General features: G+C 45.6%; 1 protein-coding gene across 2 annotated transcripts in view; it reads right to left on the reverse strand.

Annotated features, from left to right (window-relative positions):
- The window catches only part of UBE2D3 (ubiquitin conjugating enzyme E2 D3), a 140,140-nt gene that overhangs the window by 43,027 nt on the left and 76,305 nt on the right, over window positions 1-20,808 (reverse strand). For both annotated transcript variants that reach the window (XM_082261704.1, XM_082261705.1), the window contains exon 3: window positions 7,001-7,032. In XM_082261704.1, the coding sequence (XP_082117830.1) occupies window positions 7,001-7,032 (32 nt within the window). The remainder of the gene's footprint in view (window positions 1-7,000; window positions 7,033-20,808) is intronic.

The following is a 20,808-nucleotide window of genomic DNA, read 5'->3' on the forward strand; positions in this document are numbered from 1 at the left end:
TCACACAGCGCATCACTGCGCATGTGCGACAGCCTTTAAAAGGCCGGGGAACACCTCCAGATCCTCAGTCTCTCCCGGATCGCAGGAGGACAGGACCTGGAGGCAACATGCTGCAACACCATACCAATACCTTCTACAAAACGTAAGCATAGACTTGAAAAGATGTACCAACATCTCTCCACCAAGTCCTTACTTTTCACCAATTTTCAAACCTTCAGTACTGCATTCAAGGATGTTTTATTTTTACCTCATACCATCCTTTACTTTACTATGCATCTTTCTTATATACCTTGCACCTCAGATGACTCCCATCAATGTGCAAACACCACAGATGATCTCCATCAATGTGGAAAGTTATACACTATAGCCACATTGAACTACATTGGACCAGAAAAAACGTGGCCCAAGAAGTAATTATTACTATTATTATTTTTATACTATTTATTACCAACAACTCTTCAGGTTGTTCCACCTGTGGCTCCAACTACAACCATACTGCACTTTTCTCACCCAATACAGCATTGTTCCTGCAGCTCCTGGAAAAAGTCTGGGAAAGCAATACTCCAGAAAGTGGACAAAAAATATGTATGTTAATCTACAACTCTATATATAACTTAAACTTGAACAACTATATACTACTATTTCTGACAATTTATTGTACTTATTCCTAGAATCGGTAACATCCTTGATAAAGGCCGCTACAGGCCGAAACATGTTGGAATACCGATCAGGCCCCTCTCTGCAACCATTTCCCATTCTCTGATATGAGGAACAGCAGAGCAGGACCATCTACCTTTCTTGTCTAAGTCACCATTTTCACGTGTAACCACACCTACTACTTTTTTTCTCTTCACTATCACAATGGGACTTGACCCATCAATTCACTCAAATCTCTGTATATAATTATACATGTGAATAAATTTTATCTACAAATTGTACTACTACTGTTTACTCGCCTTACTCCTGCCCTTAAAATCCCATACTTGACTTGAGGCACCACAAATCGACAAACTATACTCTCGGGATGGTGGCAGAAACTATTTCTTTCCCTTCCAGCTAAGATCCAAAAAACATTTCTTCATCGTATATTTATATTTATTTGTTATAAAACTTTTTGCTATTATACTCTATTTTTAATTTTTGAAGTTCCTTAAAAGTCCCACCAATAGGGGAATCCTCTTCTCTGGAATTTCTATAGGGATGTGGCACCATTTTTAGGAACCCTACCTAGAGCAACAATACCTTAGGAAGAAAGGATGGATTAGGTCGGAGGACCACGTTATCCCTGTGGACCACCAAATAAGGCAGACAGGAGGACAACGCCACCAACTCAGACACTGCAGACAGAAGTGATAGCAACCTGCGACAAAGCAGACAAATCTCCCTATTCTCAAAAGGAGGCTTTTGAAGAACAGACAAAACCAGGCTAAGATACCACGGCGGCAACGGGGATCTCCTAGAAGGGCCAGATGACGCACCCCCTGAAAGAAGGTGCGAATCAAAGTATGAGCAGCCAACAGACATTGGAAGTAAATCGCCAAGGCCGAAACCTTGCCCTTGATAGTACCCAACGCCAAGCGCTGCTCAACCCCTTTTTGTAAAAAGGCCAAAACCCTAGCTACAGAAAACAAGCGAGGCTGCAGCTATTCACACTAAGAAATGTATGATTTCCACGTACGATGATAGATCTTCCTAGACGTCGACTTCCTGGCCTTCAAAAGGGTAGGAATCACTGAATCAGAAAGACCTCTATCCCTCAACACCTTCCTTTCAACAGACAAGCCGTTAAAGCCAGCGACCGTAAAGCAGGATGGAAGATCGGTCCTTGAGACAGTACATCTTCCCGCAAAGGAAGACGCCATGGAGGATCCACAACCATTTTTACCAGCTCAGCGTACCAAGACCACCGAGGCCAGCCTGGTGCCACCAGAACGAACAAAATGCCTTCCATCCCCACCCTGCAAAGAAACCTTGGCAGGAGAGAGCAGAGGGAAGGCATAGATCAGGCGATACTGACTCCAAGGAGCCACCAGAGTGTCTGTGGCGTCGGCCAGAGGATCCCAAGACCTGGCCACAAACCTCTGAACTTTCCTGTTGAGGCGAGACGCAAACAGATCTACGTCCAGGGTCCCCCACCGGACGCACAGGAGATGAAAAGCCTCCGGATGCAGGGACCACTCTCCCTGAACACCCACCTGACGACTCAGGAAATCTGCTTGCCAATTCTCCACACCCGGGATGTGTACTGCGGAAAGAGCCGGAACATTGTGTTCCACCCATACCAGAATCTCGGCCACCTCCTTGGCCACCAGGGCTCTACTGGTGCCCCCTTGATGTAAGCCACGGAAGTGGCATTGTCTGACTGGACCCGAACCGGAGAGCCACGTAGCCGACTCGTCCAGTGAAGCAGGCAGAGCTTGATCGCTCTCTCAGCTCCAGAATATTGATCGGCAAGTAAGACTCTTCCGACGCCCAAGTCCCCTGAGCACCAAGCTTCCCCAGAACTCCAACCCAGCCTGATAGGCTGGCATTCATGGTGACCACCGTCCTAAACACCGGCAGGAAGGATTTGCCATGGCACAGGACAGGTGACTGGATCCACCAAGAGAGCTGACTTGGAGATGGCTCAACAGAATCCTCTGGTCCAAAGACAGAGGATCTCTGTTCCATTGTGACAATCTTTCTGCAGCTGTCTCGTGTGAGACTGAGAAAACGGGACTGCTTTGAAGGTCGAGGCCATCAGACCCAGTGCCCTCATGCAAGCCCGCGAGGACCGATTGGCCTCCATCAGCAATTGGACTGCTCTTTGCAACTTCTGAAGCTTGTCCAAAGGAAGAAAAGAAAGACCCTCGCCAGAGTCGAGGATCAGCCCCAGATAGGTGACCCGCACAGAGTCATGGCAGATTTGGCGACATCGATCATCCACCCGAAGTCCTGAAGGGTCCGAACTGGGATAGAGGTTTTTCAGCAGATCTGAATGGAAAATTGCTCGCAACAGGAGATCGCTCAGATACCCCACAATGGCGATACCTCATTGACCAACAAGGCCAGCACAGGGGCTAGGGCCTTGGTAAAAACTCTGGGAGCAGAAACGAGACCAAAGGGTAACGCCAATTAAATAGAAAGTGCTCCTCTGTCACCGCGAAGAGGAGGAATCGCTGGTGTCCCTCGAAAATGGGGGATGTGGAGATACGCATCTTTGAGATCGATGAATCCCCTTGATTCAAAGATGCCACCACCAACTGGATGGACTCCCATTCCGAATTTCTGCACCTGCACAAAGCAGGTTAAAATCCTTGAGGTCCAGGATTGGACGCAGCTTGCCCTCCCTTTCTGGGCACGGTGAACAGGTTTGAATAGAAATCTTGAGAGTGTTCCTGTTGGGGAACTGACACTCGCCCCTTGAGCCAGGAGATCTCGCACAGCCTCCCACAAATCCTTCAAACGCTCCAGAGACAGGTAAAGATTTTACTAAAAAAACCTGTCCCCTGGCAGGGACCAGAATTCGATCTTGTACCGAGAACAAACCAGTTTGCGAACCCATTCATCCTGAATGAAGGAAGTCCGGTGTTCCTGAAAGAAGAGCAGACGTCCCCTCACCCCTAAGACAGTTGAGGACGCCCCTTCATGCTGAAGAGGACTTGTCTGCAGCACCTGACTGACCGGCCTTGGACTTTCCCCAGGGTTTCTTAGCACCTCCAGACGTTCTGAACGGCTTACCTTTTTCTTGCGCCCCAGAGGCACGAAAAAAAACGTTTCATGAGCAGAAAAGGAGGGACCCCGCTTAGTACAGGGTGTCTTACCCTTGGAGGATTGAGGAAGAAGAGTACTCCTCCCGCCAGTCAGGCCCTTGATCAATTCATTTAATGAGTCGCCAAACCTGTCTCCCAGAAAGGGGAGATCAGCTAAGGCTTTTTTAGAAGCTTGGTCAGCCGACAAGCTCTTCAACCAGATCATGCATGTTAAAATAACCACGGCCGAGGCACTGGCCACCAGGGGAGCCGCATCCATAGACGTATCACACAGGAACACTAGAGCCTGGATCACCTGGTCCAACAGTTCCAGCTGTTCCGGTGGAACAGTCTCGGGGTCCAAAGACTCGTGCAAACCCCTAACTCATGCCATCACCGTCTGAGACTAGCACAGACAAAAATGGTGTCAAAATGGAACCCACCAGCACGTGACGATGGCAGGAAAAAGATTCCACCCGCCTGTCCACTGGATCAGTAAAAATTGGGGAATCCTCCACAGGCACAAGAGTAGATTTGTCTAATTTGGAAACCGGATGGTCCACTTTAGGTTGCACCGTCCAAAGCTTTTGGAGTTCTGGGAGCCAAAAGCCCCCCGCGTCCCTGCCGGCGTGGGCTCAGCCAATTTTAAAGTACCCAGCGCTGAAATAATCAGGGCTTCCACCAAAGCACATTCCCGCGCTGCAGCTGAAGACAGGTCCTCTTCACCATCTGACTGCAAGGACAGCGACCCCTCAGGAAGGGTAGCATCGGGGGCAATATCAGCCTTTGAATCAGAGGACATCTCCACAGATGGAGAAGGCAGTGGCCGTTTACGGCCATCAACCTTTTTCAAGACTAAATCAACTTTAGTCGCCAGGCTTTCCAGGGCATTTAAAATCGCAGCCAGCGATTGCGATCCGGACTGTCCGGGAGTCGCACAAAGTGGGTCTGAGGGTGAAATTCCAGTTAGGGACTCCAGTGCAATTTTAAAAAAACGGAGTACTGTAGCTTTAAGAAAGCCAATCGCGGTATCCACCAATCGCAGGGGTCTGCAAGGAGCTCCTTTAAACCAAACTGATAGCAGAACATGCAATGATATGACCGCAGGGACCCTCAATACTTTACCACCTCAGATACACAGCCTCCCGAATCTTCCACAGCATGGAGAGAGAAGCAGGAAGTGACCTTGGCTCAGCAGCAGGAAATGACCACATAGGAAGTGATGTCGCCTGTTAGAAATACACTGCCAAGTATAGCACCAGGGCTACACAAAGGATACCCATAGAAAGCTGCAGGGGAAATGGCTGTCCCATACAAGTCTATGGGGGGGGGGGGGGGGAGGGGTAATCACATTGCCCACATCCAAGATGGCGGCACCCACAGCGCACCATGCAGCTAGGGACCGACACAGTAAGGCCTCAGGAACCACAACAGGGACCAGCAAGCCCAAGGTACCATGACACACACACCCTTAAAGAGGTGTAGCAACCTCCGAGATGTAGGAATCCTAAAGCTAGAACAATTTTTTTTTTTTTTTTTTAAAGACCATATTTATTGAATTTCAAAATAAAATAGAAAACAATTTGGTGTTACAACCATATTACCATTACCTGTACAGCCGAAAAGGACACCATACAGTAGGGATCTCAACCTTGTGGCCCTCCAGCTTCCTCAGAAGACTGTTGCTCAGCAGCAGGAGGATGATTTCTTAATAAGACCCCACAAGGGCCCCCAGGCTTACACTATCCCCATACACCATGCCCATTACAAGTGATGAACTTTCACACTAATGAAAAAGGCTACTTGCAGAGGAGATCTTGAAGGCCATACTATTCTAGGAAAAAATGCAGACACTCACAGCTGTTCATGCATAGATAGGCAGCAGGTCACCTTATTTGTTGCAGGGAGAGTTCCCCAACACAGAACGTCATGGTTCAAAGAGACCATCTTAGTGTCCTGCCTAAAAATTCTGACACAAGGGAAAAAGTCCAAAAAGGGAGCCAAGGCCATACTAGAGGAATATGGCTTGCAATCTCAGCCAGAACCTTGAGCAGTTGTGCATGCCAACTGACAAGTCTTCTCGCTTTTCCTTTCCAAGTTTAATTGAACAAGCTGAGATTAGACACAAATTACTGCGCAAAGCTGCTCCAGACTGGGGCAGTTTTTGTAAATTTCCCCCAATACATTTAAGCAAGTTATATTGCAATATATGCAAAGAGGCTCTATATAATAGGTATCCCAGGTTTTATATATTTCAGGCATTGATGCTTTCCAGGGATACCAGAAAGCCCATACGCTTCTACTCGTTCTGGGGGTGTGCAAGTCAAATGTAGCAGAAGGATCAGCCTTTGTGCGTCTTTGAGAAGGCATGTTGCGCAACTAGGCACAAAGAAAGGCAAGGCATTACAAGTGCACAATCTCAAGCAGCCAATGCAGACAAGACTGAATGAGCCATGTGGTACTACTTCAGGAGCAGAGGTGGTGTTGTGCCTCCTCTGGGCTGAATGACAGCAAAGAGCACAGAGTGCTGCCCAGGTCAATACTGTTCCTAGAGCCTTAACCCTTACCATGTTAAAGCCAGCAGTGGCAGGAAATTTAAAAAGCTCACCCAAGGACACAGTTAGCTCTCGATGCTTCAGCCTGACCAGCCTTACCCATCGAGTCTTCAAGAGATGGTGCCTGAAATCACTCTGCGGTTAACTCACACAATACACAGTGTAAAGCACTACAAAAAGGTCACATTCCAGGATAGACTAGCAAAAACTGACTTCTAGTAGAGCTGAGGAAAAAAAGGCACCCAATTGGGTAGGACACCAGCAAAACACTAAGGCATGATTGCAAAAACAGATTTATATAGGGGCTGGCTTCAACTTTGCTTGACAGTGTAACAACCTTCTGCAGGAGGCAGTGGAACCTAACTATCAGAATTCCTAAAATCTTGTGTCGCTGAAAGAAGAAAACACCTAAATTCAGCATTACAGAGTTTGATGAACATCTTTAATGTCTATTCAATCCATTCAATATTTATTTGTCATGCATCTCCTAACATACAAACTTTTGCATGTGAAGCTTTTTTTTTTTTAATCTTGTGCATTGAACAATTACATAAGTATATCACACTGATGGTACAAGGAAAAAAACAAAAGTCAGACAACTACTCGATGGTTATCTTGTAGTCCCTTGCAATTAGCCAAGCTTTGAACATATTCACAGAATTAAAATATTAGAATTTGGTCAATTGCTCAATCTTTCAAAAATGTAATACTCACAGGTCCCATAATTGTTGCTTGCCAGTGAAACACTAGAGAGAAAGAGCAAAAAAAAAAAAAAAATTACAAAAAAAAAAACACACAAATATGGTAACCACTAGTAAACATAAGTGCATAAAGCCCAAAAGACCTGTTAGAAAAAAAAAAAAAAAACACCCATTATAATACTAATGAATTTACTTTCACTGCAGGATTAACATTCTCTCCACTCAAGTATAGTCACACATAGCATCAAAGTATTGGGCCTTCTATGACGCTGCATAGGTTCACACCTGTGTGTGCCAAGGGCACTCAACAACATGTCCTGTGTATAAAGACTAAGCTGACACTAACAGTTTAGGGTCTTCTACTAATGATTGGGAGCCAGGGGAATGCCTCCTGATCACACGATCTGTCACATCCTACGACCACGAGCTGTAAACATGCCACTGTACTACCATTAAATGAAGATCCCATTTAACCAGCCATGGTATAACTTACCTAGATACACCAGATAGCTGCAATCTTACATACACCAAGATGGGGGGAGAGAGAGGAGTTACCTTTAAAGTACATATATTTGAGCACAGTACAGCACACAGGCTGAATATTCATATACCCTTTAACCTTACCCTGATCCGCGAGTCCTCAGGTTACATTGTAGCAAGCAATGCATTTTAAAGTGGGAGTAAACTCCCATAATTGTATCTATAGGTAAGCCTATAATAAGGCTTACCTATAGGTACTGTAAATCTATTCTAAACGTGCACCGTTTAGGAAATATTTACTGTACCTGCAGCTAATGACATCACCAGCGCGCTTGCGCTCTAAAGGAACGGCCTCCCTTTAGAGTCCTGTGCTGTAAACGGCGGCACTCGTGCATGGGCAGGAGTAATGTCATAGCGGCTCCAACCACTCACACAGCCAGAATCTGCAAACATGGAAGGAAGACTGGTGAAGATGGAAGCCCTGTCAGCTGGGACAGCCCGACGCTGGAAGTGTTTCGCTCTATGGCAAGTTTCCCATAATGAGCTAGAATGCAAATCAGCACAACACTGCCTTACAGGAGAAAGAAAGAAAGAAAGAAAGAAAGAAAGAAAGAAAGAAAGAAAGAAAGAAAGAAAGAAAGAAAGAAAGAAAGAAAGAAAGAAAGAAAGAAAGAAAGAAAGAAAGAAAGAAAGAAAGAAAGAAAGAAAGAAAGAAAGAAAGAAAGAAAGAAAGAAAGAAAGAAAGAAAGAAAGAAAGAAAGAAAGAAAGAAAGAAAGAAAGAAAGAGATTTTTGACTTCCCGTAAAATCAATTTCTCCAATGTTCATTGACGGACACAGCTTCTGGTATTCTTAACCACTGGGTTATACCGTCCCTACAGGAGTAGGCCACTAGGCAGAAAAAGAATCTGGCTACACCCATGGGCAGTCCGAGGGGGTATACTCTCTCTCTCTCTGCTATAGCCACTCAGTTTTGTTACAAGCAGTGTCGGGAGAATTATAACTCCACAGAGGGGTGGGTGCAGTGTCCGTAAATGATCAGAGAAATGGAATTTACGTTAAGTGAAAAATTCTCTTTCGTTCATTGACGGACACAGCTTCTGTTATTAACCATTGGGACGTACCAGAACAGTGTTAAACAAGAGTGGTGGGAACAGCAAAAAAATTCCCAAGGCTAAACCTTAGCCAACCAGGTAATAGGGGCTCAACCAAACTGGAGCCCACCTGAAAAATACAATACACCCTCAGAGGATCAGGTCCTCTCAACAGCACATCCACTTTATAAAACTTTGTAAAAAAGTGCACCGACCACCAGGTGATCACCTTGCAAACCTGCGTCACTGACAGCTGATGACGGAAGGCCCAGGTGGCACTAAGCTCCCTAGTAGAGTGCCCCTTGACAGAGAAAGGAGGAGCATTACCCCTGATAGAATAGGCCTGAACCACCGTCTCTCTGATCTAGAAATGATCGCAGAGGAAGTGGACAACCCTTTACAAGGTCCGTCCGTGAGCACAAAGAGTCTGACTTCCTGAAAGGCTAGCTGCCAGGTACACCCTAATTGCCTGGAACACACCCAAGGCATGCAAGATAATTTCCTTCCGATAATTAAGCCTGGGACACAGGGAATGCAACACAGTCTTCATTCAAATGAAAATCAGAGACCACCTTTGGAAGGAATGACAGACAGGGGTGAAGCACCAGATAAAGTGGAGAGGATAACACTGCCAGGCCACCAAAAAGGCTACCTTCTGGGACAGCGTAAGCAGGGGAAACTCCCGAAGGATTCTCAAAGGGAGACTGCTGGAAAACCGAAAGTACCAAATTGAGGTCCCAAGGCGGCAAAGGAGACCACACTGGAGAGACCAAATGCCAAACAACCTGAAGAGAGGTACGCCCTAGAGCTGTAGCCAAGGGTCGTTGGAAGAAGACCGCCAAGGCCGACACCTGGCCCTTGATAGTACTCATGGCCAAATCCTGTCCCTGTTAGCTCGCACGCAGAAGCGAACGCATACAGAAGCCCCGCCCACATATGTAAACGGTGTTCAAACCACACATGAGGTATCGCTGCGATCGTTAGAGCGAGTGCAATAATTGGAGCCCTAGACCTCCTCTAACTCTAAACTGGTAACCTGTAGAAATTTTTAAAGTGTCGCCTATGGGATTTTTAAATACCAAAGAGTGTGCGCATGACAGGTTGGGTAGCCATTTACTCGGCGTAACATTTTTCACATTATGGAAAAAAATTGGGCTAACTTTACTGTTTTCTTATTGAATTCAAAAAAGTGATTTTTTTTCCAAACAAATTGCGTTTGGAAGGCCGCTGCGCAAATACGGTGTGAAGAAATATTGCAACGATCTCCATTTTATTCTTTAGGGTCTTCTTTAGGAATGCAGAAGATGTCTGTTTATTTTTCCCCCTTTTGCGTCCGCGGCAGCCACATCTACCTCAGAATCTGAGGATACTATAGGAGTTACGTGAAGGCATAGGGTGCTTTCAGCTTGAGCTATTTTTTTTTTAAACTAAATCCACTTTTGGCACCAGGTTTTCCAAAGCTGCTGTAAAAGCAGACAGGGGCTGCGACCAGGAGGGTCCTGCAACCACACTGAGGGGGTCTGTAGGCGCGATTTGGTCCTGAGACTCCATTTGCAACGAGTATAAAAAAAAAAAAAAAAAAAAAAAACGCAGTGTCACTTTACGACAAGTCGCAAAAACTTACCGTTAGTTCACCGGTAACTGCTTTTCTCTTCAATCCCTTCCAGGATGGCCTACATTTGGGAGATTGTGGCTCCGCCTCACAGGAAACACAACTAATTTGCAGCTGTTTAAAAGGGTCCCACCCATCCTTAGCTCCAGTAATAGGAAAGTAGTTTCCAACCGAACTTTAAGGAATATAGTCAAACAGCTACATATAAATACATATACATTTATATATACATATTCTTTTAGAACTCACCACCACATAGGGCGGGAAGTAGGCCGGCCGTCCTGGAAGGATTGAAGAGAAAAGCCGTTACCGGTGAACGGTAAGTTTTCTCCTTTCATCCTTCCAGGACGGCCTACATTTGGGAGGATAATAAAGGAATACATACTGGCCTACCTTAGGGCGGGACCACTGCCTGTAAAACCTTTCTGCCAAAGGCAAGGTCTTGTTGCGACAGTACTTCCACACGATAGTGCTTTAGGAAGGTATCTTGACTGGACCAAGTGGCAGCATGGCGGATCTGTTCCCAGGATGCTCCGGCTTTTTCGGCCCAGGAAGTTGCCATGCCCCTTGTGGAATGTGCCTTTAGAGTTGTTGGTGTGGGGGTACCTGACACAGGTATTACTGGGGCCTTCAAGCCCAGCATATCCTTCTGTACTATCAGAAGGGAGAACTGCTCTACTTTTTGGCTCTGCTGCGTGACAAACATGTCCACTTCTGATTGCCAAATTTATTGGACCAGGTGTTAGAGAATTATGGGGTTCAGTTCCCATTCTACCTGTTGGATGAGATGGTAACTGATTCCCAGTAGATCTGCTGGTTTTATCCAAATCCACATATCGTCCAGACACGGGACCAAACTTTGGCCTAGTAGGTACAGAAGACCTACTACCTTGACCCAAATTTTTATAAAGATCCCTGGATTTGCTGCCAAGCAAAAAGGAGAAGCTCTGGGCTGTCCACGTGCAGCCCCCTCTTCTGTAACTATGGTGAATCTGAGAACTACTTGATGTTCCCCGTACCTTGGAACATGTAGGTAAGCATTTCTTACACCCAACATTGTCATACAGACATTTTGGTACAAATTTTTTCTGACCATGAACTTCTGTTCTATTTTTAAGGGACAGGTCATAGTTAAATTTGGTACCAGTTGGGAGACCAACTCCAATTGGTACCCTTCCCAATGCAGAAAGTAGGGACTGGCAGAGATGTTTTCCCATTGGGAAGCAAAATGGGTCAGTCTGCCCCCTACACTGACGCTGACGTCAGTTAGATTCTTTAGGTTTAGGCCCAGGTTTAAGGAACAACAAATTGTCCCCTTGTTTTCCTTTTCCAGAGCCTTTCTTCCTGGCCTTAAATGGTCTTTTTTGATTCTTGCCTTGGAAGTTTCGAAAGGAATATCTTCCCGATTTGTCCTTTCTCTTGGTGGGGAACTTTTTTCCCTTTTCTGCAGATCTGGACAAGGTATCATCAAGTCCTGAACCGAACAGTAATGAACCTTCAAAGGGCAGGGCACAAAGTCTTACTTTGGAGTTTGTATCACCTTCCCAAGCTTTGACCCAAAGCGCCCTTCTAGCAGAATTTACTAAATGCTGCTGTTTTAGCAGATGCTGCTAATGACTCCACAGCTGCATCTGCCAAATAGGACGCAGCTTTACTAATCATGTTTAAGGAATCTATCAGATCTTGTGATCCTGCCATACTGCGGACACGTTTTAACAGTTCCTTAAGCCAAAAGTCTGTACTCCTGGCCATACAGGTATCAGCTAAGGCTATAGTTGTATTATATGCATTAGAATCCCAGGCCTTACTTAATACGGATTCAATCCTGCGATCCATAGGATCTGTAATATGCCCGGCATTTTCAAAGGATAAATCTGTTCCTTTTGATAACTGTGCCAGGGGAGCATCAAGTTTAGGATTTTTGGTGAATACCTCCAATTCTTGAGGCTCAAAGGGAAACCTTTTCCAGTTTTTTGGTCTGGAAAAGGCATGTGTAGGCACTTTCCATTCCTGGTGTATTATGTCTTTTAATGACTGGTGAATGGGAATGGTTCTGTACTGGGCTTTCCCCAAGCCCTTGTACACTTTGTCTTTGCAAGAAGACTTCTTTGCCGGAATAGGAATTTCTTCAGTGTCATATACCACTTTAAGAAGACCCTGCATATATTCCAAGGAAAAAAGATTAACTTTTTCCCCTTCACTGTTTTTTTCTGAGTCCTCCTCTGAACTAGAAGGGTCTCTTAAATAACTAGAACCTTCTTCTGGATCCTCTTGTTCCCTAACTTGAGTTGAGGGAATGGATAGAGAATCTTCCCAGAGGGATGGGGGTCCCCTTGACCACCCACCGTCTTGGGAGGACGCATTATCTGCTCCTTCCACTGCTGGGACTAGAGGGATAGCTGCTGTAGCCTTAAAGGACTGTACTGTAGCTACCATTTCCTCCCTCATAGATTTAAGCAAATCTTTCATTAGGTCCTGCCCTGCCGATTTATTAATGCAAGTCTGACATAAGGGCTTTGTGTAAGATTTAGACAACCTAACCCTGCATTCCCCACATTTTTTAGTTGAGGATAAGGGTCTGGCAGGGGCTTCCTGTGCTGGTGGCGTACCTGTGACAACACATGAAAAGACAGAGGACACCATGAAGCGACATAACCTTCTTGCCTACCACTACGGCAATATACAGGAAAAAGCATGGCATACCTGTCAAATAGACAGCAGTCGGCCGCCATCGGTATCACTTACCCGATCCTGTCGCCACCCGCGTTGCCGCTTTCTCCCCTGTAAGGATTGCGGCTGCTTGTGTCTCTTTCTGGGGCTTCTGCCCTCTCAGAGTCGGAGAGTCAGCCATGGTAGTACCGAGTTCGCTCCGATCCGGCGTCTCCTCCACGCTGGGTTTCTTCCGGGAGTCAGCCGCTCCGCCCCTTCCGCCGGAACTTCCTGTCTCCATAGCGAGGCTTGGGGCTCACCGCTCGGCGGGAAATTCGAAATCCTTACCGCCCAGCGAAGTGAATGGAGGAGACTTCCTGCAGAGACCAGCAGGACTTCAGGTATGAGGGACCTTCACCACAAGGCAAACCGCACTACCTGGAATGTTTGGCGACCTGAAAGCTCCTTTTTCCAAGGACACAGCTAGGGAGGAACCTGCTATTAGGCCGACCGAAGCTGCCTTCCAGGGGTACCGTCTTGGCCAGCTATTTGCCTCAGGTTAGTAAAAAAACAAACGTTCTGATGTGAGGTTGGAAACACAACTAAACTGGAGCTAAGGATGGGTGGGGCTCTTTTAAACAGCTGCAAATTAGTTGTGTTTCCTGTGAGGCAGAGCTACAATCTCCCAAATGTAGGCCGTCCTGGAAGGATGAAAGGAGAAACATGCAATCCGCACCGCTGCACAAGCGGTACCGCAAGACCCACCCCTAACACAGCAAGCAGCAGGGTAAGGAATACCTACAGGACCCCAGGAACATACCACCGAAACGGTCTGGAGGCTACAGGAACGTTTTGTGCAGAGAAGAGAAACAAACTGACACAAGAAACAACACCTGGGTCATATGCCTAGAGCCCCTAGCTTCTCCCTCGCTGTCCAGCGATCGTTGACTTCAAGAAAAAGGCCGCCCCCATACATTAAGAAAAAGGCCGCCCCCATACATTAAGAAAAAGGCCGCCCCCATACATTAAGAAAAAGGCCGCCCCCATACATTAAGAAAAAGGCCGCCCCCATACATTAAGAAAAAGGCCGCCCCCATACATTAAGAAAAAGGCCGCCCCCATACATTAAGAAAAAGGCCGCCCCCCATACATTCCTATGGGGAAATACCAAAACATGGCCGCCCATTCATTTCAATTAGAAAGTTTTTACATTGATTTAGAGCAAAAAACGACAGCAAAATGGCAGCCCCCAAAACGGGCCATGCGGGGGGGCGACATCGAAACAACTCCCTACCAGCAGAACCGCCACAATACATCCGTCTCCCAAAAGGTAGGAACCTGCTTGTGGGGGGGAAGGGGACTGTCGAAAGGGGGCCCGGTATCACGAGAGGACTGCCCAATAGGCGTGGTAAAGCAAAAAAAATAAAATAACCTAGTGATCAAAAACCACCAGAAGAAAGCTCGGTCTCAAAAAGTTAGAAAAATTAAACTTGGGTACAGTATTGAATGACCGCGCAATTGCCTTTCAAATTAAGAGAGCGCTGAAATCGGCCGGGGTCGGAAAGGGGTGAAAATAACCAGTAGAGTAGGCAAAAAGGTAAAAAAAAAAATGGGTACAAATTTTTTAGTTGGCTCCTAGATTCAAAGCAAATTCGTCAAGCCTGGTTCTTTGAAAGAAATTCATCACAATCAAGCTTGAGGTGACAATAGCCATACAAGTGAAATTGCAAAAACAATTACTGTCCGTGATACTTTATTTTTGCACTCGCATCCAAATTTTCAGGACAAGCTTTCTGGTTTTACAACCTCTCCCACCTGTGACTCTTTCCCCTCCCATTCCATAGCTCTCTCTTTACTCACCAACTATCCAGGTTGAATTACTATCTATCCATCTAGGATTACTTTAGGTCTGCCCTATAGCAGTTTCATTGCTACAGGACGGCAGCCGTGTACCTGATCACGTAAATATTACACACGATCTGACACTTCCAGGTAGGGAATGTGCAAACGTGCAGCAAGCTCGCTTTCTGCTGTGATAAACACACAGTGGAAATTGATCACGGGTGCAGGCTACCCAATGTCCTCCGGCATCCACCGATCGCCAGGCAGAAATACAGAACTGTGATCTGCCTTTGTAAACAAGGCAGATCGCAGTTCTGACAGGAAGGAAGGGAAGGAGTTTATCCCTGCAAAGCAGGGAATACATGCCATCTCTTCCCCTAGTAAAAGCACCTCACACAGTATAGTAAAATACTGGCTAGGCAAGCAGTTAACCCTTGGTCCACCCCTGATGTTAACCCCTTCCCAGCCAGTGTCATTAGTACAGCGACAGTGGATATTTTAGCACTGATCACTGTATTAGTGTCAATGGTCCCAGAAAGTGTCAAAAGTGCGATTTAGTGTCAGACAATCTACTTTAACCGCTTGCCGACTGCCGCAAGACTATTTACTGCGGCGGTCAGCCCCTCACAGGCAAAGCGACGTAGGTCGATGTGGCTAGCCTGTGAGGCTCTAGGGAGCGGGCGCGGTCACGGACCCCCCGCGCGCATGTGCCCGGTGGACACGATGTCCGGTACACCGGGAGAAAGGCAGGCGGCTAATGTGAACAAAGCTGCCTGTCATTCTTCCCTGTAAGAATGAAGATCACACGGTTCTACTATGTAGGACCGTTGATCTGTTCTTACACTAGTAGCCACAGCCAATCACAGTTAGAAACACGCCCCTAGGGACACACTTAACCCCCTCCCTCTCCAATAGAGTTAACTCCTTCACTGCCAGTGTCATTTTTGCAGTAACAGTGCATATTTATAGCACTGATTACAGCAGTAATTTCACTGGTAACCCCAAAAGTGTCAAAAATGTCAGTCAAGGGACCAATCTGTCGGCCTGACCGAAAAAAAAAAAAAACTTTCCCTTAGTAAACGCAATAACTTTTGCGCAAACCAATCAAAATACGCTTTTTGCGATTTTTTTTTTTTACCAAACATATGTAGCATAAAACAAATTGGCCTAAAATGTTAAAAAAATATTGATTTTTACATTTTTTTGGGGGAATTTCATATAAAAATGAAAAATAGTTATTTTTGCAAAATTGAGGCTCTTTTTTTGTTTATAACGCATGATCAAAAAAAAAAAAAATCGCACAGGTGATCAAATACCAAAAGAAAGCTACGTTTGTGGGAAAAAAAGGACATCAAATTCGTTTAGGTACAGCTTTGCACGTCCGCGCAATTGTCCATTAAAGTCACGCAGTGCCGAATTGCAAAATAGGCTCTGGTCAGGAAAGGGGTAAAATCTTCCGGGGCTTAAGTGGTTAATAGTGCAGTCCCGCTATAAGTCACTGAGTGTCGCCATTACTAGTAATAAAAATAGGTTGCAGCTTGTAGACACCAACTTTCGTGCAGTCAATTTTCCCCTTTTGGAATTTTGTTTAGCAAAAATATGTAGCAGAATACATATTGGCCTAAATTGATGAGGCCTAAAATAATTTTCTCTGAAGTTCATTGATAGATGAAGCTCCATATCTTCTTGTCCATTGGGTTAAGCTGCCCCCTACAGGAGTAGGACACTAGGCAGGGGGAAAAAAAAAAACACTTTACCACACCTACACACTCTTCTATAGCCCTCAGTTTTGTTTTAGAAAAACCTCATCCCACTCAGACTTAGAGGGGCGGGTGTTGCATCTGTCGAACTTCAGAGAAAAGGATTTTACAGTAAGTGAAAAATCCAGTTCTAATGTTCATTGACAGACGCAGCTCCATATCTTGACCATTGGAACATCCCAAAGCAGTATTTGCGTGAGGTGTGGGAAAAAAAAAAAAAGCGAACGTAATTCCCCAAAGGCTAAACTTAGCCAACCAGGAACAACTGGAGCCCACCTAAAACCAACATACACCCTCAAAGAGAATAGTGTCTTTTAAACAGTAGCCTACCAAACCTTGTGGCCAAAAGAAGCATCCGAGGATGCCAACACATCTACCTTGTACAATTTTGTGAACGTGTGCACCAACCACCAAGTTGCCGTCTTGCAAACTTGCATCACTGACGCCTGATGGTGAAAAGCCCAAGAGGCACGCAGTGCCCTAGAATGCGCCTTCACAGGGAAAGGAGGAACCTGACCATTCAGTGAATAAGCCTGAACCAGCGTCTGCCTGATCCATCTGCATATTGTCGAAGCCAATCCGAGGTCCTTCGGTAAGGCCAAAGTGATTTCCTAAAAGATTCAGTAGCCGCAAGGAAAAACTGAATTTTTGTAAAGTCTTACCTGTAAAATTCCTTTCTCTCTGAGTCCTCCGACAGTCACCGCTTCCTCCAAGTCATCACTATTGTGTATTGACTTCCGCTCCGCAGGAGTAGCTAGGCATAAGACTTAGTCAAGTCAAAAGAACAAAAGCATTTGCATAGACACACCCATGGGGGCTGTCCCACTGGTCAATACCCCCCTGCAGTGATCACTCCCAACTCAGTTTGGTAGCATAGCAGTAGGTGAACAAGAAAAAAACCCAAAAGAGGGGCGGGGGCAGCGACTGTCGGAGGACTCAGAGAAAGGAATTTTACAGGTAAGATTTTACAAAAATTCAGTTCTCTTACGTCCTTCGACAGTCGCCGCCTCCTCCAAGTCATCACTATTGGGATGTCCCAAAGCAGTGTACACATGAGGGGTGGGAGACGCATGAGAGGTGGGGTATTGACCAGTGGGACAGCCCCCATGGGTGTGTATGCAACAGAGATGTATAGTAACGAAGTAGAACTACTTAAGTACTGTACTTAAGTACCGAAATGCGGTATCTGTACTTTCCTAGAGTAGAATTTTTTTCTCCTACTTCTACTTTTACTTCACTACATTTTTTCGATGATTTCGATACTTCTACTCAAGTATTTTTTTTTTTGTGCTGCATAGTTACTCGTTACTTTTAAAAAAATTACCACTGCCAGAACAGTAGATGGCAGGTTGCATAAAGCTCAAAAAAATGTGTATAATGTCATTTGTAAATCAGTGCATACGAAAAATAAAGGCTGTGTATAATAAAATCTGCTATACCAAATCTTTCCAATAAAAAGAAAATATGAAACAAACAAATAAATGGTGCTACAGCGCTTAAAGTGCATCAAGAAACTACTAACAAACACAGGTTAATCATTTGAATAAATCATTTGAAATAATAAAAAACAATATGATGTTCAAACTTTTGACTTTTTTCTTTAATAACTACATAACACAGTACTTCTACTTCTAGTACTTGAGTAGAATTTTTTTTTCAAAACTACTGGTACTTTTTACTTTTAGTACTTAAGTAGCAAATTTTTTGAAAAAATTACTTGCAATACTTAAGTAAAAAAAATGTTGAATACTTTAGTACTTCTACTTAAGTAACTTTTTCTGCGAGCACTTCCACTTCTACTCAAGTCACTTTTTGATCGAGCACTTGTACTTTTACTCAAGTAGAAATTTTGAGTACTTTATACAAGTCTGGTATGCAAATGATTTTGTTCTTTTGACTAAGTCTTATGCCTAGCTACTCCTGCGTAGCGGAAGTCAATACCCAATAGTGATGACTTAGAGGAGGCGGCGACTGTCGGAGGACGTAAGAAACCAATTGCCTGAACCACATTCAAAAAATGCAAAGCAATTTCCTTGGGATGCTTGGGTTTAGGACAGAGTGAAGGCAGCAAAATGTCTTCATTCAGATGAAATCAGAAACCACCTTAGGAATAACTAATGATTAGGTCAAAGTACCACTTTATCTCTGTGGACCACCAGATAAGGTGAACGGTAGGGCAGGACAGTACCGCCAATTCAGATACTCTGCAGGCAGAAGTAGCAGCCACCAAAAAGGTAACCTGTGACAGTAAGCAGAGGAATCTACCTACTGTTCTCAAGAAGGGAGGTTTTTGAAGAACAGATAATACCAAATTAAGATTCCACGGAGGTGATGGGGATTGCCTCGGAGGAGCCATATGGCCAACCCCTTGAATAAAAAAGGTGAATCAAAGCATGTGTAGCTAAAGGGCTTGGAAAAATACAGCCAAAGCTGACACTTGGCCTTTGATCGTGCCCAAAGCCAACCGCTTTTCAACCCCTTTTGAAGAAAGGTCAAAATCCTAACCACCGAAAACAGGCAAGGATGCATCTTCAGCCAGTCACACCATGAGATGTACGATTTCCACGTACGATGATCTATCTTCCTGGAAGAAGACTTCCTGGCCTTCAACAGTGTAGGAATCAGTCAGAAAGACCTCTATCCTTCAATACCTGGCTTTCAACAGCCACGCTGTTAAAGCCAGTGACTAAAGCAGGATGGAAGATCGGCCCTCGAGTAAGCAGATCTTCCCAAGAGGAAGTCTCCAAGGAGCATTGGCGACCAACCTTACAAGATCTGCGTACCAAGACCAACGAGGCCAGTCTGAGGCCACCAGAATGCATAGATCAGCCGATACTGACCCCAAGGAGCCACCAGTGCATCTGTGGTGTCAGCCAGAGGATCCCTCGACCTGGCTACAAACCTTTGAACCTTCTTGAGTCGAGAAGCAAACAGGTCGACATCGGGTGTCCCCCACCGGACACTCAGGAGGCGAAACACCTCCAGGTGCAGGGACCACTCCCCCTGATCCAACACCTGACAACTCAGGTAATCCGCGCCTGCCAGTTGTCCACACCTGGTATGTGCACTGCAGAAAGGGCTGAAACAAACTTTTCAGCCATTCCAGGATTTCAGCCACCTCCTGGGCCGCCAAAACATTTTGTGCCCCCTTGATGGAAGCCACAGCATTGTCCGATTGAATCCAGACTGGACAACCCTGTAAACGAGTTGTCCAGTGACTCAGGCAAAGCTTTATTGCTCCGAGTTCCAAAATATTGATAGCAAGGTTACCACAGTCCAATACAGTGGAAGAAAGGACTTGCCCTGGCATAGTGCTACCGAGTGAAGCCACAATAGGGCAGTCTGTTGTGACTCAACCGAATCGTAGTGTCCAAGGACTTTGGATCTTTGTTCCATTTGACAAGAATCTCCCTTTGTAAGGGTTTCGTGTGGAACTGAGCAAAATGAACCATCTCGAAGATTGACACCATCAGGCCCAAGGCACGCAGAGGACAGATTGCTGGCTAACCACAATCAAATTGCCCCCCCCCCCTGCAACTTTTGCAGTTTGTCCAGGGGAAGAAAGTCCAGAGTCAGGCTCAGATAATCCAGTTTTCAAGATGGTATCAGGGCAGATTTTTTTTTTAAATGGATGTGCCAACCGAACTCTTGCAGAGTCCATACAGTAATTGTCAAGTCACCCAACAGGGCGGAATGAGAATCTGCTCTTAATAGATCGTCAAAGTACCCCAGTACCGTAATCCCCCGTAGTCATAGTAATGCCAACACCAGAGACAACACTTTGGTAAAGAACCCTGGGGGCAGAAGCGACGCCAAAGGGTAAGGACACAAATTGATAATGCTCTTCTACAGGAAAGCGAAGAAAGCGTAAATCGATACGCGTCCTTGACATCTATGGAGGCCAAAAAGTCTCCCTTGTGTTAAAACGTCACTACCGTGCCAATGGACTCCATTCGACACTTCTGAACCCACACAAAGCGGTTCAGAGCCTTGAGGTCCAAAATTGGACGTACTTTGCCTTTTTTCCTGGTTTGAATAGAACCCCTGAAAGCGTTCGAGAGGAACCGGCACTATCAACCCTTGTGACAGCAGATCTTGTACCGCCTTTCTTAGATCCATTAACCGGTCTGGAGATAGGCATGTATTTGGATGGGAAGAACATGTCCGACAATAGAGACCGGAATTCGATTGGATCAGTTTGTGGTCCCATTTGTCCTGAATCAAGGAAGTCCATGGTTCCGGAAAGAAGCTAAGACACCCCCCACCCCAGAAAAGGGTGAGGGCGTCCCTTCATGCAGACGCAGATTGGCCTGTTCTCGGCTTACCCGACCATGGCTCCTTGGAACCCCCGAAGACCTGAATGGCTTAGCTCCTTTCTCTCTTGC

The sequence above is a fragment of the Pelophylax lessonae genome, assembly GCF_965119305.1.
Source record: "Pelophylax lessonae genome assembly, chromosome: 1".
Classification (NCBI taxonomy): domain Eukaryota; kingdom Metazoa; phylum Chordata; class Amphibia; order Anura; family Ranidae; genus Pelophylax; species Pelophylax lessonae.